This window comes from Sapajus apella, unplaced genomic scaffold (assembly GCF_009761245.1).
Source record: "Sapajus apella isolate SASKATOON/1434 unplaced genomic scaffold, GSC_monkey_1.0 scaffold52, whole genome shotgun sequence".
Lineage (NCBI taxonomy): Eukaryota > Metazoa > Chordata > Mammalia > Primates > Cebidae > Sapajus > Sapajus apella.
In genome coordinates, this window is record NW_022436992.1 from 16084673 (window position 1) to 16099538 (window position 14866).

Consider the following 14866-nt stretch of genomic DNA (forward strand, 5'->3'; position numbering starts at 1 on the left):
ATATACACACATATATATACACACTCAATATATATATATGGCACATGACCAAAGATTTTAAAGAATGCAAATTGGCTCAAAATTTGAAAAGTAATGTAACTCATTTAATAGAATGAAGGAGAAAAATCATAGGACCATCTAAATAGAGAAAGAAAAATTGTGTCAAAATTGAACATACATGAACAAACACTCAGCCAATTAGGAATTAAAGGGAATTTCCTTAGTCTAATAAAGGTCATCAACAACAATAACAAAAAAATATATAGTTATAAAGAATGAATAAGAAAGACCTACTTTTTAATAGTAAAACAGGAGGACTATAGTCAGTAATAACTTAATTGAACATTTTAAAATAACTAAAAGAATGTCATTGGATTGTTTATAACACAAAGAATAAATGCCTGAGGGGATGGATACTCCATTCTCTATGATGTGCTTATTTCAAATGGCAAACATCTCACCTAGCCCTTAAATATAACACCTAGTATATAACACCTTGTATATATCCACAAAAGTTAAAAATTAAACAAGAAAGACAATAACAATCTGCAGTGAACATTCATGTTAATGGTGAAATATTGCACGCATTTTCACCTGAAGTCAAGAACAATATAGGATGTCCTCTCTCACCACTGCTACTTGCTATTGTGGTGAAGGTTTTGTCCTGTCTAATAAGGCAAAACCAAAACAAAATCAACATCAAAAAATCATAAATAGTGGAAAAAATGAGAAAACTCTCTTTACTCATATGTGATACATTGTATACGTAAAAAATTCTAAATGGTCTACAAAGAAATTACTAACAAGTAAATTTAGTGACAATAAGGGTTAATATACAATAATGAGTTATATTTCCATTAAATATCAACAAACAATTGGGAATTAAATTAAAAATCAATGCCTTTTAACTACATTTAGTGGAAAATGTATACACATTACTTAGAACACTGTAAACACATTACTTAGAACAGATATACCAGCTTCATTAATCTAAAAGACACAATGCTGCCCAAATTGCTATATAGATTCCATGCAATCACAAATAAATCTAAACAGACTTGCAAAGAATCTAGAATAGCAAGACAATTTTGTGAGGAAAAAAAAATACTTAGAGGACTCGTACCATCTGATTTCTTTTTTTCTCCTTTCTCTTTCTCAACAGTTTTATTAGATATATTTCACGTATCACAGCATTTGTACTTTTAAAGTGTACAATTCAGTGGTTTCTAATATATTTAGGGAGTTGTGCAACCATCACCGTATAATTTTAGAATATTTTCATCACCCAAAAGATAAAGCCTATACCTATTAGCAATTACTCCTCATTTTCTTCTGATACAGTTTGGATGTCCCCTCCACATCTCATATTGTAATCCCCAATGTTGGAGGTGGGACATGGCGGGAGGTATTTGGTTCATGGGGGTGGATTCCTCCTGGCTATATGCTGTCCTCACTGTAGTGAGTTCTCACAAGATCTAGTTGTTTCAAGTGTGTGGCACCTCCCCTACTCTCTCTTGCCCCCGCTTTCACCATGTGACATGCCTGCTCCTACTTCACCTTCTGCCATGAATAAAAGCTCCCTGAGGCCTACCCAGGTGCAGAGCAGATGCCTGTGCCATGCTTGCATAGCCTGAGAATCATGAGCCAATTAAACCTGTTTTCTTCATTAATTACCCAGCCTCAGGTGTTTCCTTATAGCAATTCAAGACTGGCCTATTACACCTCCTTTACCCTTCAGTCCCTAGCAACCACTGATTTACTTTTCATCTCTATCAATCTGACTATTCTGGAAATTTGATATCAATAGAATTATACTGCATGATTTTTGTAACTAGCTCCTTTCACTTAGCATAATGTTTTCAAGGTTTATCCATGTTATAGCATGTATCAGTACTTCATTCTTTTTTATTGCCAAATAATATTCCACTCTGTGAATTGCCAGATTTTGTTTACCCATCTGTTAATCCATAGACATCTGGATTGTTTCTACATTTTCATTATTATAAAAAAATGTCACTATGAACATTCATGTGCACATTTTTGTGTGCATATATGTTTTCATTTCTCCAGGGTATATACCTAGGAGTAGAATTGCTGTGTTATATGGTAATGTCATGTTTAATATTTTGGAGAACTGCCAAACTGTTTTCCAAAGCGACTATACCATTTTACATACCCACTAGCAATGTATGAGGTTTCTATTTCACTACATAGGTGTCAACACTTGTTATTATCTTTTTCATTATAGCCATCCTAGTGGATGTGAAGTTTTATCTGATTGTTGTTTTGCTTTTTACTTCCTTGACAAATAATGATTTTTAATACTTTTGCATGTGCTTATTGGTTATTTGTACATCTTCTCTGGAGAAATATCTTTAGATCTTTGTCCATTTTTCAATTGAATTATTTGCCATTTTATTGCTGAATTGCAAGAATTCACATACATTGTAGATGCAAGTCCAGATGTATATACCAGATATATAATTCAAAAATATTTTCACCTATCCTACGGATTATCTTTCACTTTCTTGATGGTAACTTTTGAAGCACAAAAAATATTTTACTTCTTAATGAAGTCCAAGGTATATACTTTTTTTCTTTTGTAATTGTGCTTTTGGTAGTCTATCTAAGAAACCACTGCCTAACCTACAGTTGCAAAGATTTGCTCCTGTTTTCCTCTAAGGGGTTTATTGTCTTATGTCTTAAATTTAGGCCTGTGCTCCATTTTAACTGCTGCATAGGAGTCCAAGTTCAGTTTTTGCATATCAATATCCAGCTGCACTAGCACCATTTATTGAAAAGACCATTCTTTCATTTAATTGTCTTAACATCTTTGTAAAAAATAAATTGGCCACAAATTTAGGGATTTATTTCTGTATTCTTGATTCAATTTCATTGACCTACATATCTATTCAATTACAGTACCACACTGTCTTGATTACTGCAGTTTTGCATTAAGTTACTGAATTGAGAAACCTGAGTCTTCCAACTTTGTTACTCTTTCTCAAGATTGTTGTGCCTATACCGGATCCTTTTTATTTCCACAAATTTTAGGATCAGCTTGTCAATTTCTAAAAAGTCAGGCTTCTGGGATTTTGATAGAGATTGCATTGTATCTGTAGATTAATTTGGGGAGTATTGTCACCTTAACAACATTACATCTTCCGATCTATGAACATATATATACCATATACTCACATCTTCTTTAACTTCTTTGTTAAACTTACCCTTAAGTATTTTATCCTTTTTGATGCTATTATAAATTGAGTTATTTTCTCAATTTCATTTCTGGATTGTTCATTGCTAGCCTATAGAAATACGATTGATTTTTATTTATTGATCCATCCTGCAATCTTGCTGAAAATGTTATTTCTAATACACTTTTGGTAGATTCTGTAAGATTTTCTATATATGAAGGCACATCATCTGCAAAAAGGGATAGCTTACTTCTTCCTCTCCAATTTACATGACTTTTATTATTTTCCTTGCCTAATTGTCTTGGTTAGAACCTCAACATGATGTTGAATAGACATGGAAAAAGTAGACATCCTTGTTTTGTTCCTAATTTTAGGTAGAAAGCATTCAATCTTTCAACATTACATATGATGTTAACTTTGGGTTTTTCATAGATGACTTTCATCAGGTAAAGAAAGTTTTCTTATAGTCCTAGTTTGTCAAGTGTTTTTACCATGAAAAGGTACTTGATTTTGTCTAATGCTTTTTTCTGCACCTATGGGGATGATCATGTTTTTAAATATATTCTATTAACACAGTGTATTACATTGTTTTTTGCTATGTTTAACCAAACTGGATTAAGTTTACTAGTATTTCGTTAAAGATTTTTACATCTGTATTCATAAGTGATGTTGCTCAATGGTTTTCTTCTAACCATTTTCTGCCTCATTTTGGTATTGAGTAATACTGGCTGCATGGGATAAGTTGGGAAGTGTTCCTTCCTCTTCTGTGTTTTGGAAGAGTTTGTGGAGGACCAATATTAACTCTTCTTTAAATGTTTGGTAGAATTTGCTATTAAAGCTGTTTAGGCCTGGGCTTTTCACTGTGAGTAGTTTTAAAATTATTAATCTAATATCCTACTATTGGTTTATTAAGATTTTCTATTTATTCTTTATTCAATTTTGGTAGTTTGTTTCCTTCTAGGACTTCATCGATTTAATGTAGATTACATATATATATATATATATATATATATATATATATATATATATATTTTGCATACTGTTGTTCACAGTATTCTCTTAGATTCCTTTTTATTTTTGTAAGGTCAGACCTACTGCCTGATTCCAAGACCTACTATAAAGCTATAGTTATAACAATGTCTTAGAAAAGACACAGGAAGGAATAATCATAAAACAAGAAAAAGGTAAATTAGACTTAAGCAGTATTAAAATTTTCTGTTCCCCCAAATAACACTATTAAGAAAATAAAAAGGCAAAATCCACACTGACCCAAAATATTTAAAATAAGTATATCTAAAAAAGAACTCGTTTTTATTTTAAATCAACTCTTGTAAGTCAATGATAAAAAGACAAGCAACTCAATTTAGAAAAATATGCAAGGGATTTAAACAGATCTTCACAGAGAATATATACAATGGCCAATGTGCACATGAAAAAGTACTCAATGTCATTAGCTACCAGATAAGTGTAAATTTAAACCACAATGTGATAATATTTCATACCTGCTAGTGTGAATATGGTTAATAAAGAACTGAAACAAATGTTGGTCAGGAGGAAGAACAACTGAAACAATCACATACTGCTTAAGGACATGTAAAACCGTGGTATCACTTTGAAAAACTGGCAATTTCTTACAAAGTTAAAAATCCATTTACCCAATTGTCCAGCAAGTCCTCTCTAGTAAGTCCTTTTCATAGTAACTACAAGCCTGGAAACAATTCAAATGTCCATCAGCACAACAGATAAACTAACTATAGTTTAGTCATTTCATGTCACTATTCAGCAATAAAAATTAACAAACCGTCTATGACATTGAGGTACATCAAGACCTTCTGCTGAATGAAATAAACTGGACATAAAAGAACACATGTGGTATGACTCCATTTACATCAAGTTCAAAAACAGGCAAAACTAAGCTATGGGAATAGAAATCAGAAAGCTGTCTCTTCTGTGGTGGAGAGGTGGGGGTCAACTGCCAAGCGGTCCGAGGAAACTTTTGGGGATGATGGAAATGTTGTATATTTGGTGTTAGTGTTCGTTACACAAGAAGAGCATATGTGCGTCAAAACTCACTCCAACTAAAAACTAAAATCTATGTATTTCACTGTAGGCAAAATGAACCTTAAAAAAAAATTCAGAAATATTTTAGGTAAGAGATGTTGGATGCAAGTGCTTTAAATATTCTTTTAGGTGGCATGGATAGATCTTACTGCTGTTACCTGCAGCTCAGCCTGCAGGGTTCCGTGTCCTTGCACCTTGGAACACTAGCATTCCACTTGTCAGCCTCGCAATAAGAACACAGGTGCACCCACCCAACCCCTCCCAGCCATGCCAGCAGGGGCTGGGCAACCCTGTCAGCAGCACACTAGATGTGCAAGAGCTCTCTAATTACCATCCTTTTATAAATGCTGGCACTAGCTTCCCCATCGGCATGTTAAATTTCAAACACAAGCTAATTCTAAATCATTCAGAAATGAATGGAGTTAACACTGAGAAGAAAAATTGCTTATGGAGGGAAGAAAGAACACATAATAGAGCCCAAAGTTTGGAGTTCCACTCCCAGTCCACTACTTCCAGGCTCTGTGATCTGAGATAAATCCTAAGTTTCTTTTCTTTATAATGTAGGGATGATAACATGGCACACAACTGCTGGACAACAGCGTAGCACTTGGGGAGGAATAGCTGAGAGGCAGAAATGAAAGCCTATGGTAGAATGTGAATTTCCAGGTGAAAGTACACATTTTATTCAAAGCCCTCACTCCCCACCTCCACCCGCCAAATATACACACACACCTGGACCTATTTTTGAAAACTTTACTGTAAATTAGAACCTTTATCAGAAGGTAAAGAACTTTTAACTGTTCAAGTGTGCTACTTTTAAAATTCTGGAGAAATGTTGGCTCCTGACTTCTCAAATTCTCTATGGCCGCCGTTCATCTGAATACAGAGAAAATCAAGATTTGGACCTTGGCATCCTTTAAAATTGGATGTCCAGATTAAAAGCATCTACAGAGGTTTAAGTATCCAAGGATGCTTTTAACCTGGGCATCTGATTTTAACAAGAGACTCTTTCCTGATCACAGTTAGAAAATGACATCCTATGCCTGCTTCTCCTCTGAATTCTTACTCATGACAGGGCGTCACACTTACCTTGAGAGAGTAAACCCTGAGAGCCATCTCACCTACTGGTGAAGGTCAGGGCCAAGGCTGTGGCCAGGTGGGGCATCAGCCGCAGGGTCTGCGTTTGGTGCTCAATGATCTTCACCTCTTCCTTGGCTTTGGGTCCAAATTGCCTCCGGCTAGAGGGAATCAACAGACACCACTGTTACCCAAATCCAGGAGGCAACTTTATTTCCAGAGCTAAAAGTGCTGGCTAGTCATTCACCTTCCAAAGCCTCCAAAATGCAGAAATCTGAATTTCCTAAAATGTGGTTAGGACAAGATATCCTAAGTTTCTGAAGAAAGCCCAACAGGAAGCTTTTCAGCTCTCCTAGAAGTTAACCTTCCCAGCGTGGAACATTTTTAAAGCAGCACATCTATCTAACACCAGAGTAATTTTTACTCCTTAACATTTACATGACATTTTATAGTTCCAACTGCCCCATGATCATTAATTATTCAGCTTTACTAAGTTTGTGACATAATTAATAAGACAGGAAAGATACCCTAGAACATATTTCAAAAGGACATTCTCAACAAGGAGGGTGACATTAACCCTAGTGACCCTGTCAGATTCACAGGCAGGTCATTACTTTTAGCCCACCTAAACCCCCTTGCGATCCTACGTGGAAAAGGTGTTCCCCACATCCCACCTTAAATCCCTGTGCCCTGCAGACAGCATCTGCATTGCACTCTGAGGCTGCTCTGTCAGGTGAACCAAGGCTTTACTTGGAGCAATTTATATAGTGGTGTGGGATTGTCCCCACAGGCAATGCCCAGGGACAAATCTCCCAGAATCTCATAGTTGTAGACTGCAAAGAGCCCAGGCTTTACGTAGAGGTCACCCTCTGCCCCATGCAGCCTGATGCTCTACATCTTACATTTGACAGCATCCTGTCTTTGAACAGCTCTTAGTTGAATGTTGGCTTCTGAAAGAACAGCATTTCACTCACACACACATGCATACACACTGCTATGTTATCAAACACAGTGGGCAAACCTTTGGTTCACATGCCAGTGGGCTGAGGACATCCATCAACCACTCAAAGAGAAGAGAAGGAACAATTGTTTAAAAAATCTTATATATGATAAAGACTTTGTTAAACATACTTTTATACTTAAATATTGTGTTTATTTGTAATTAAAACAAGGGTACCATAATCTTTTTAGTGTTTAAGCCATCTGGAATTCATATCCTAGAGCCATCATGGGGGTGGTGAGGACAAATGACAAGCACACACAAGGAAGGCCGCACTATGAGCACAGCCTGGTTTTCTAAGAGCACAGACTTCCCCTTGGCACAGCCTAACCACCCCATGGATGACTGTTTCAAAGGCACCACCCCACTCTGCCCTTCTTCCATGCCTGCCCCTCCAGCCTAGTTCATACCCGACCACAGCAGCCTCATGGCTCCAGATGAAAGGGCTATCAGTCTACAGGGAAATATCTCAGTTTTTGCTGGATCATGGTGAAACCAACTAAAAAAATCACAAAGCTGGTAATGGTGTCATCATGATGTTGGGTCATTGATAAGGGCTGAATTGTGTCCCCCCAGAATTCACACACTGAAGCTCTAACCACCAATGTGACTATTTGGAGACAGGGCTCTTAGGAGGCAATTAAGCTTGAATTAGGTCATATAGGTCCTAATCTGACAGGATTAGTGGCCATATAAAAAGAGAAGAGAAAGTTCCCTCCTTCCCCACACCCATGCACTGAGAAAGACCGTATGAAGACACAGCAAGATGGCGGCCAGCAGCCGTCTGCCAGCCAGGAAGAACACCCTCACCAGACCTGTCAGTGCCTTGATTTTGGGCTTGCAGTCTCCAGAACTATGAGAAATAAACTTCTATTATTTAAGCCACCCAGTCTATGGTATGGGTGTAATCCTCTATGGGCAGATCCTCTCCTGATCTGCCAGCTTCACCATACTGAGTAATAATACAACCTACATTTTAAAACAGCACCTTTCATTGGACTCAGCCTGCTGAGGGAAGGCCCGCTCAGTCTTCTGGTGCCCCAGCCTGCCCTGACATATGCGCCCAGGAAAGACAGAGGCAGGAGGGCAGATGAATGTCCTGCCAGGTCCCAGCAGCTCCACACCAACCCCTCCACTCACCCTCTCCCGCTTCTCCTTGGAACGTTTGCTTGTCATTAGATGCTCTGAACAAAACTCAATTCTCAGACACTGGAGTGCTGGCTGGGAGCCGGGGCAGTTAGGACAGGGATGAGAGGAATGAAAGGAAGGAGCCTCCCCTATGCCCAATAGCCCACTCCACCACAGGCTTTTCTGCCAGGGGCCAGAGGTAAACAGGTGGGTGGGCAGAAGGTGGGTACCACTCAACTCTTTCTTTCCCTACCTCTGGCCCAAGACCCTGACAATCCCGAAGCACTGAGCAGGGAGTCTCTTCTGGCTTCTCACTCATCAGATGTGCTCTCTGGCTTCTCCAAGGAGGAATGACACTGAGGGCTACTGAGGTTCCTCCCACCCAAAGATGCAGCAAGAGGTCAGCCCTGTGACTGCCACCATCAGCCCCCATGTGGGCAGCCTGCAGCAGCAGAGGCAACAGAGACCAAAGGCCTCAAGACTTGGGGTTCCCAGAAGGCCTGCCCCCTGAGAGACCCTGCCCTGGCATGCTGCGGTCTCCCTCTTATTTATGCTCTGAGGCCCCATCGGCCTTACCAAGGGCCATGACAGTCCAGGCCTGGACTCTGGTTGCCAGCATCCTGGCACAGTGCCCTGAACGCAGCTCACAGGACTGTAATGCCTGCAGCTGGCCAGCAGTTACTGCCTGCCAGACGTTTTTATTGTTCTAGTTTATGATCTATATGGACACAATATTCTTCCCATCCTTTTCCTCCACTGGGTTACTATTTTTCTTTAAAAACACATACAAAGGCTATATTTTTCTCTGTAAATATAATTTTTATTTCAGTACTTCCTCCCCCAAAAAAACCAAGTCACTTAGCTCAATTTTTTTGTGATCTTTAAAATAAAAATGTGGTGCGTGTGTGTACAATGATATACATGTGAGAATCAAGCCGGGCTCAGAGAGTGCTGTGAATGATGCCATTTAAAATTATAGATGTGAAAAGCTATTTCTAGATTCCAGAAACTCCTAAGGAATAGAGGAAACATTTATTTTGAGTTGTTTTATTTCATTCCCACTCAATTTTGAACACGGCTGCTTAAGGCAACATTCGTGGGATATGACATGGCTATTAATCACCAAGGCAGCTACTGCAGGCGCAGCCTCTGGGGGAGCTGCGCTGCTCACCTTCTCCCCTCTCCCTCTGGTCTCTTCTCCCAACGGAGGCCAGTGACCTACTAAAAAGATAATTACTTCCCATGTTTCCTGCTCTGCAGTACCATTGCATCTAGTCAACTTAGAAGGAGAGGAGCTTTAGGGCTAAGCCTTGCCCTGGACTCTGAGAATTCTTGGGGTGCAAGCTGGTTTGCAGGCATCCCTGCAACCAGAAGAAGAGGGAAAGAAACCTTCCTCCACTGTCAAGGTGCTGACCTTTGTAGACAAAAGCTCAGTTCCTTCCTGGGCTCAGGCCACCTTCCTTTGTGTCCACCTTCCTTCATTAATAACCAGACCAAAGGCAGAATTCAAGAGAGCTTGTCAGTGCCTGGCAGCTGGACCACTGCACCCCATTCACAGTGGCCTCCACAGAAACCTTCCAACCTCTCATAGAGTCCACAGCCCATCTGTCCTGTTTCTTTCCCTTCTCTGGGGCACTCCTGGATATACAAACTCAGAGTGAAAATATTTTACAAAGCAGGATATTTGTAACGCCACCAATTAAACTCAGAATATTTGGCTCAGCCAGCCAGCCACGATGTAAACATCTGGCTTCTTCTTATCAATAAAAATGTATGGGAGTCAGACACTCTGACCCTCAGCCCCAAGCCTCACCACCTCCAATCCCAGGTGATCCCACCCTCCACATTGGGATGGCGGAAGGGACCAGGCTGCACACAGCTCCGGCTGGTGTTTTGTTTTGTTTTGGTTTTTTTGTTCTTTGTTTTTGAGACAGAGTCTCACTCTGCTTTCCAGGCTGGAGTGAAGTTGTGCGATCTTGGCTCACTGCAACCTCTTTCTCGTAGGTTCAAGTGATTCTCCTGCCTCGGCCTCTTGAGTAGTTGGGACTACAGGTCTGCACCACCATGTCTGACTAATTTTTGTATTTTTAGTAGAGACGAGGGTTTCACCAACTCCTGGCTTCAGGTGATCCACCCACCGCAACCTCCCAAAGTGGTGGGATTACAGGCGTAGCCACCGTGGTGGCTCTGCTGGGTATTTTTTGTTTTGTTTTTAAGTTGTACATATAACAGTTTGCCCTTTGGGCCGGATCAATCCTACACCGAAACATTGAAGCATCAGTTTAACATGTTACATCTGCGGTGTTTTTGTTGTCATTCTTCCCATGGGCAGCTTTCTTTCTTTTTCTTTTCTTTTCTTTTTTTTTTTTTTGAGACAGAGTTGCACTCTGTCACCCACGCTAGAGTGCAGTGGTGCAATCTCGACTCATGGCAACCTCTGCCTATTGGGTTCAAGCAATTCTCCTGCTTCAGCCTCCCAAGTAGCTGGGATTACAGGTGCATTCCACCACGCCCAGCTAATTTTTTATATTTTTAGTAGAGATGGGGTTTTGTCATATTGACTAGGCTAGTCTCAAACTCCTGGCTTCAAGTGATCTGCACACCTCGGCCTCCTAAAGTGCTGGGATTACAGGTGTGAGCCACCACACCCAGCCCAAAGGGCAACTTTCAATCCATCTATAAAGGAGATGGAAGAAACACGTGTGTGTGTGTCCCTAAGTGAATGAATGTGTGTGTGTGTGGTATAGAGAGTGTATGTGTATGTGTGCTTCTTTGATAGTAGACTGTGATTAAATACACAAAATGGTCTCAAGAAAGAGTTCTCAAAGTGCCTTTCAGAGTCTTAAGAAATCACAACAAATAACTTTGGCACCTTCTAGTCACCTTTTTTCCTCCCAACCCTCAACAGTCTATCAATCCAACCACTCTAGAATAGAATAGATAATTCTCAATTGTTGTGATGAGTTCAATGACAATGACAATTTTTAAACATGGGAATATTTCTGATATGGAAAGAGATAAGGGTTTGTGGCTTTGGTGTCAATATCATATAGTATACATAGAGAGCAGAAAGAGTACCCCAAAACCTGCAAGCACAGGCATTAAAGCTCAGATTTCCTTGGCCAGAGAGTGTAGCTCTTCAGAGAAGAAGCCCTTGCCAATTATTCTTTTCCTTTCTCAAAATTCATGCCAGATCAAAAATCTGGGGATCATAAAGGCCCTCCCCAGCAGGGTCTATGGATTTAAAGTTGTGGCCAGTATCCAGCAGGGGTTGACACTCTGCTACTGAAGACTGCAAAGACCGTCTGCCCCGTCTCTTAACACCACAAGACCAATGCTGAATGGAGCAGGCTGCAGATCCACAGGGGATTAGGGTCAGGCTGCTTCCTCCCACAAGCTGAGGGATGACCCCAGTGGATGCTGCAGAAGCCCCTCAGATAAGAGACAATGCATCCCACAGTAAACCTGCAGCCCTGGCTCTATATTTCCATTGAGTGGGTCATTTCTGGCCAGTATTAAAACTCTGACTGAGAAGGACCAGTAGGGTCACCCTGGATCTGAGATTGGCCAATTTCAGATTCTTTGTTTGAGGGTTCAATTACATAAACAAAAGTGGGTCTAACCTGTCGCACTGTGGTTCAAACCTACTTAAACACCAAGGAACCTGGTTGCCTTTGTACTGAGTGTGTTTTTGTCCTCTCTGGTGACTCATGCTGCTCATAGGAGACTACCCTGGGACCAAGTCAGTGTCACATCCCCACCTGCATCACCGGCACAAGATAGAATGGTTAGAAATTCAGACACACCTGGTTTGCACTCAGACTCTAACACCAGCCAGTGTGTTATCTTGGGCAAGTAACAGAAACCCTCTAAGCCTCAGGTTCCTCAACCATTAACTGAGGCTGATAATGAGCATGAGGACTAAGTGATGCCTGACATGTAGCAGGTGTTCAGGGCATAGCAGGCATCTATGCAGTGATTACCATTACCTCTGGAATCCCTAAAATTACCTGCTATTCTGCTCATCTTTGATCTAGGAAAGACATTTTAAAATTTCCCCAGAAAGCACTCTTTTTGTTTCTTTAGCCAAAACAAAGCAGTAACTTACTCTGCATCACTAAACCTATTGTAAAAAGAGTTTCAGGATTAAAAGTTTCTTCTATCCAACCTTAAAGATAATGAGATTGCTGAGAGGGAAGAAAACAAGGTAAGTCTACTGATGTGTTAGAAAAAAAAGAGAGTGTGTGTGTGTGTGTGTGTGTGTGTGTGTGTGTGTGTGTTGGAAAGCTTTCTAACAGCACCTGCACATACCCCAAAACACCAGCCAATTTTCTTCTTCCCAAATTCCAGGTAGAAACAGAGTGGACAAAAAAACACCCTGGAAGGTGGCACGGGCAGGGCCTCCCAGCACATCGTGTTGCCACAGAAGTCGCAGGTTCCTACCAGAGACAATCAGCCAACCCTAGAGAGGGGGCTGAATGCTTTTCAGATGGTTCTCACCCAAGGGAAATTAATTTACTTTTCAGAATGATAGCCTTAGCAATATCTGTGAGTGACAGAGTGGTTAATGTTAGTCGTCAGAACTGTGATTCCGTGAGATTTTTTAAATGTATACTAATGAATGCAAAACAAAATTATAATGGGAGACATGGAGCCATAAATTATAGCTGAGGCTGCCTGGGGTGAGCTAATTATTTCACTGTTGTATTAATTTCATGTTTTAAAAAATTGTACGAAGAAACACCTTCCATCATTAGTGCCACTGTAGAGATCCTGCAGAAGCCCCAGCACCTCGGCCATAAATGTAAGGAAGAAAGAGGGCTAAGACTCTCTAGATCCAGGCCTTCTCTCCTTTTTCCTCTCCATTCTACGACAGATGTGGAGTCTCTAAGCATCCTGTGTGCCCCAACAACCATCCAGAACTTGCTATCATTTTGGAGGTAGCAAGCCTGACCACCATGTGTGAACAAGGAGATAAATGCAGAGCCCCAACATTCTCCAGGTTTCCCTGTCACTGAGGTTGAGCATCATGAGTCAATAGTCAGGTGATGAAGTGTGCTTCAGAGTGTGCATCCATTTCTTCATGCTCCAGGTTGTCTTTAGATTGTTCTTGGCAATGGAAATTGCCCAAGCAGCCTAAGGCCTGAATCCTTCGCTTCTCTCAACCCACAGTCTCAAAGGTAAGGCTCATAGGCTCTTAAAACAACAGCAGAATCTTTCAATCCATAAACATGATATGTCTCTCCATTTATTTAGATCTTGATTTCTTTCATCAGTCTGTGTTGTTGTCAGGAGTCTTACATATGTTTTCACTACATTTTCACCTAAGTTTTCAACTTTTTGAGCAATTATAAATGATACAGTATTTTTAATTCTGATACCCTTATATTCATTGCTGGTATATAAAAATATAATTGATTTTTGTATGTTTATTTTTATACCGTATGACTGCTGAATTCACTTCTTAGTTCTAGGATTTTTTGTAGATATCTTGGGGTTTTCTACATAAATAATCATGTCATCTGAATACAAAAACAGTTTTATTGCTCCTTTTCCAATCTACATGCTTTTCATTTCCTTTTCTTGCCTATTGCACTGATTACAACTTCCAGCACTATATTGAATAGAAGCAAGAGGAGACATCCTTGCCTTATTCCTGATTTTAAAAGGAAGTAATTCAGTCCTTTACCATAATGTATAATGTCGACTGTACAGTTTTGGTAGGTGCTGCCTATTCAGTCAGGGATGTTCCTCGTTAGTCTTCCTTGAATGAGTTTTTTAACATGAATATATACTGACTTTTTCAGACACTTTTCTCTGTATCCATTAAAATGATTATGAGATTTTTCTTCTTTAGCATGTCAATATGGACTTTTTTTTGAGACAGAGACTCACTCTGTTGCCAGGCTGGAGTGCAGTGGCGTGATCTTGGCTCACTGCAACCTCCACCTCCTAGGTTCAGGCAATTATCTTGCCTCAGCCTTCCGAGTAGCTGGAACTACAGGTGCACGCCACAATGTCCAGCTAATTTTTGTATTTTTGGTAAAGACAGGGTTTCACCATGTTGGCCCGGATGGTCTCGATCTCTTGACCTTGTGATCTGCCTGCCTCAGCCTCCCAAAGTGCTGGGATTACAGGTGCGAGCCACTGTGCCCAGCCAAATTGACTGTTTTTTAAATATTAAACTCGCATTCCATCTGTGGAATAACTCCCACTTGGCTGTGATCTGTATTTTTTTATATCACTAAATTTAATTTTCTAATATTTTGCTAAAAATTTTTGTATCTATATTCATAAGGAATATTGTCTTGCATTCTCCTTTTATTATATTTTCTTTATTTGGTTTGGGATCAGTATATGGCTAACTTAAAAAAATGAGCTAGAAAGTGTTCTTTCTACTTCT

At 40.0% G+C, this 14866-nt stretch overlaps 1 protein-coding gene across 1 annotated transcript in view; it reads right to left on the minus strand.

Annotated features, from left to right (window-relative positions):
• The window catches only part of ACOXL (acyl-CoA oxidase like), a 376563-nt gene that overhangs the window by 190120 nt on the left and 171577 nt on the right, over nt 1-14866 (minus strand). The window contains 1 exon segment of the mRNA XM_032243751.1: nt 6380-6496. Coding sequence (XP_032099642.1) covers nt 6380-6496 — 117 coding nt within the window.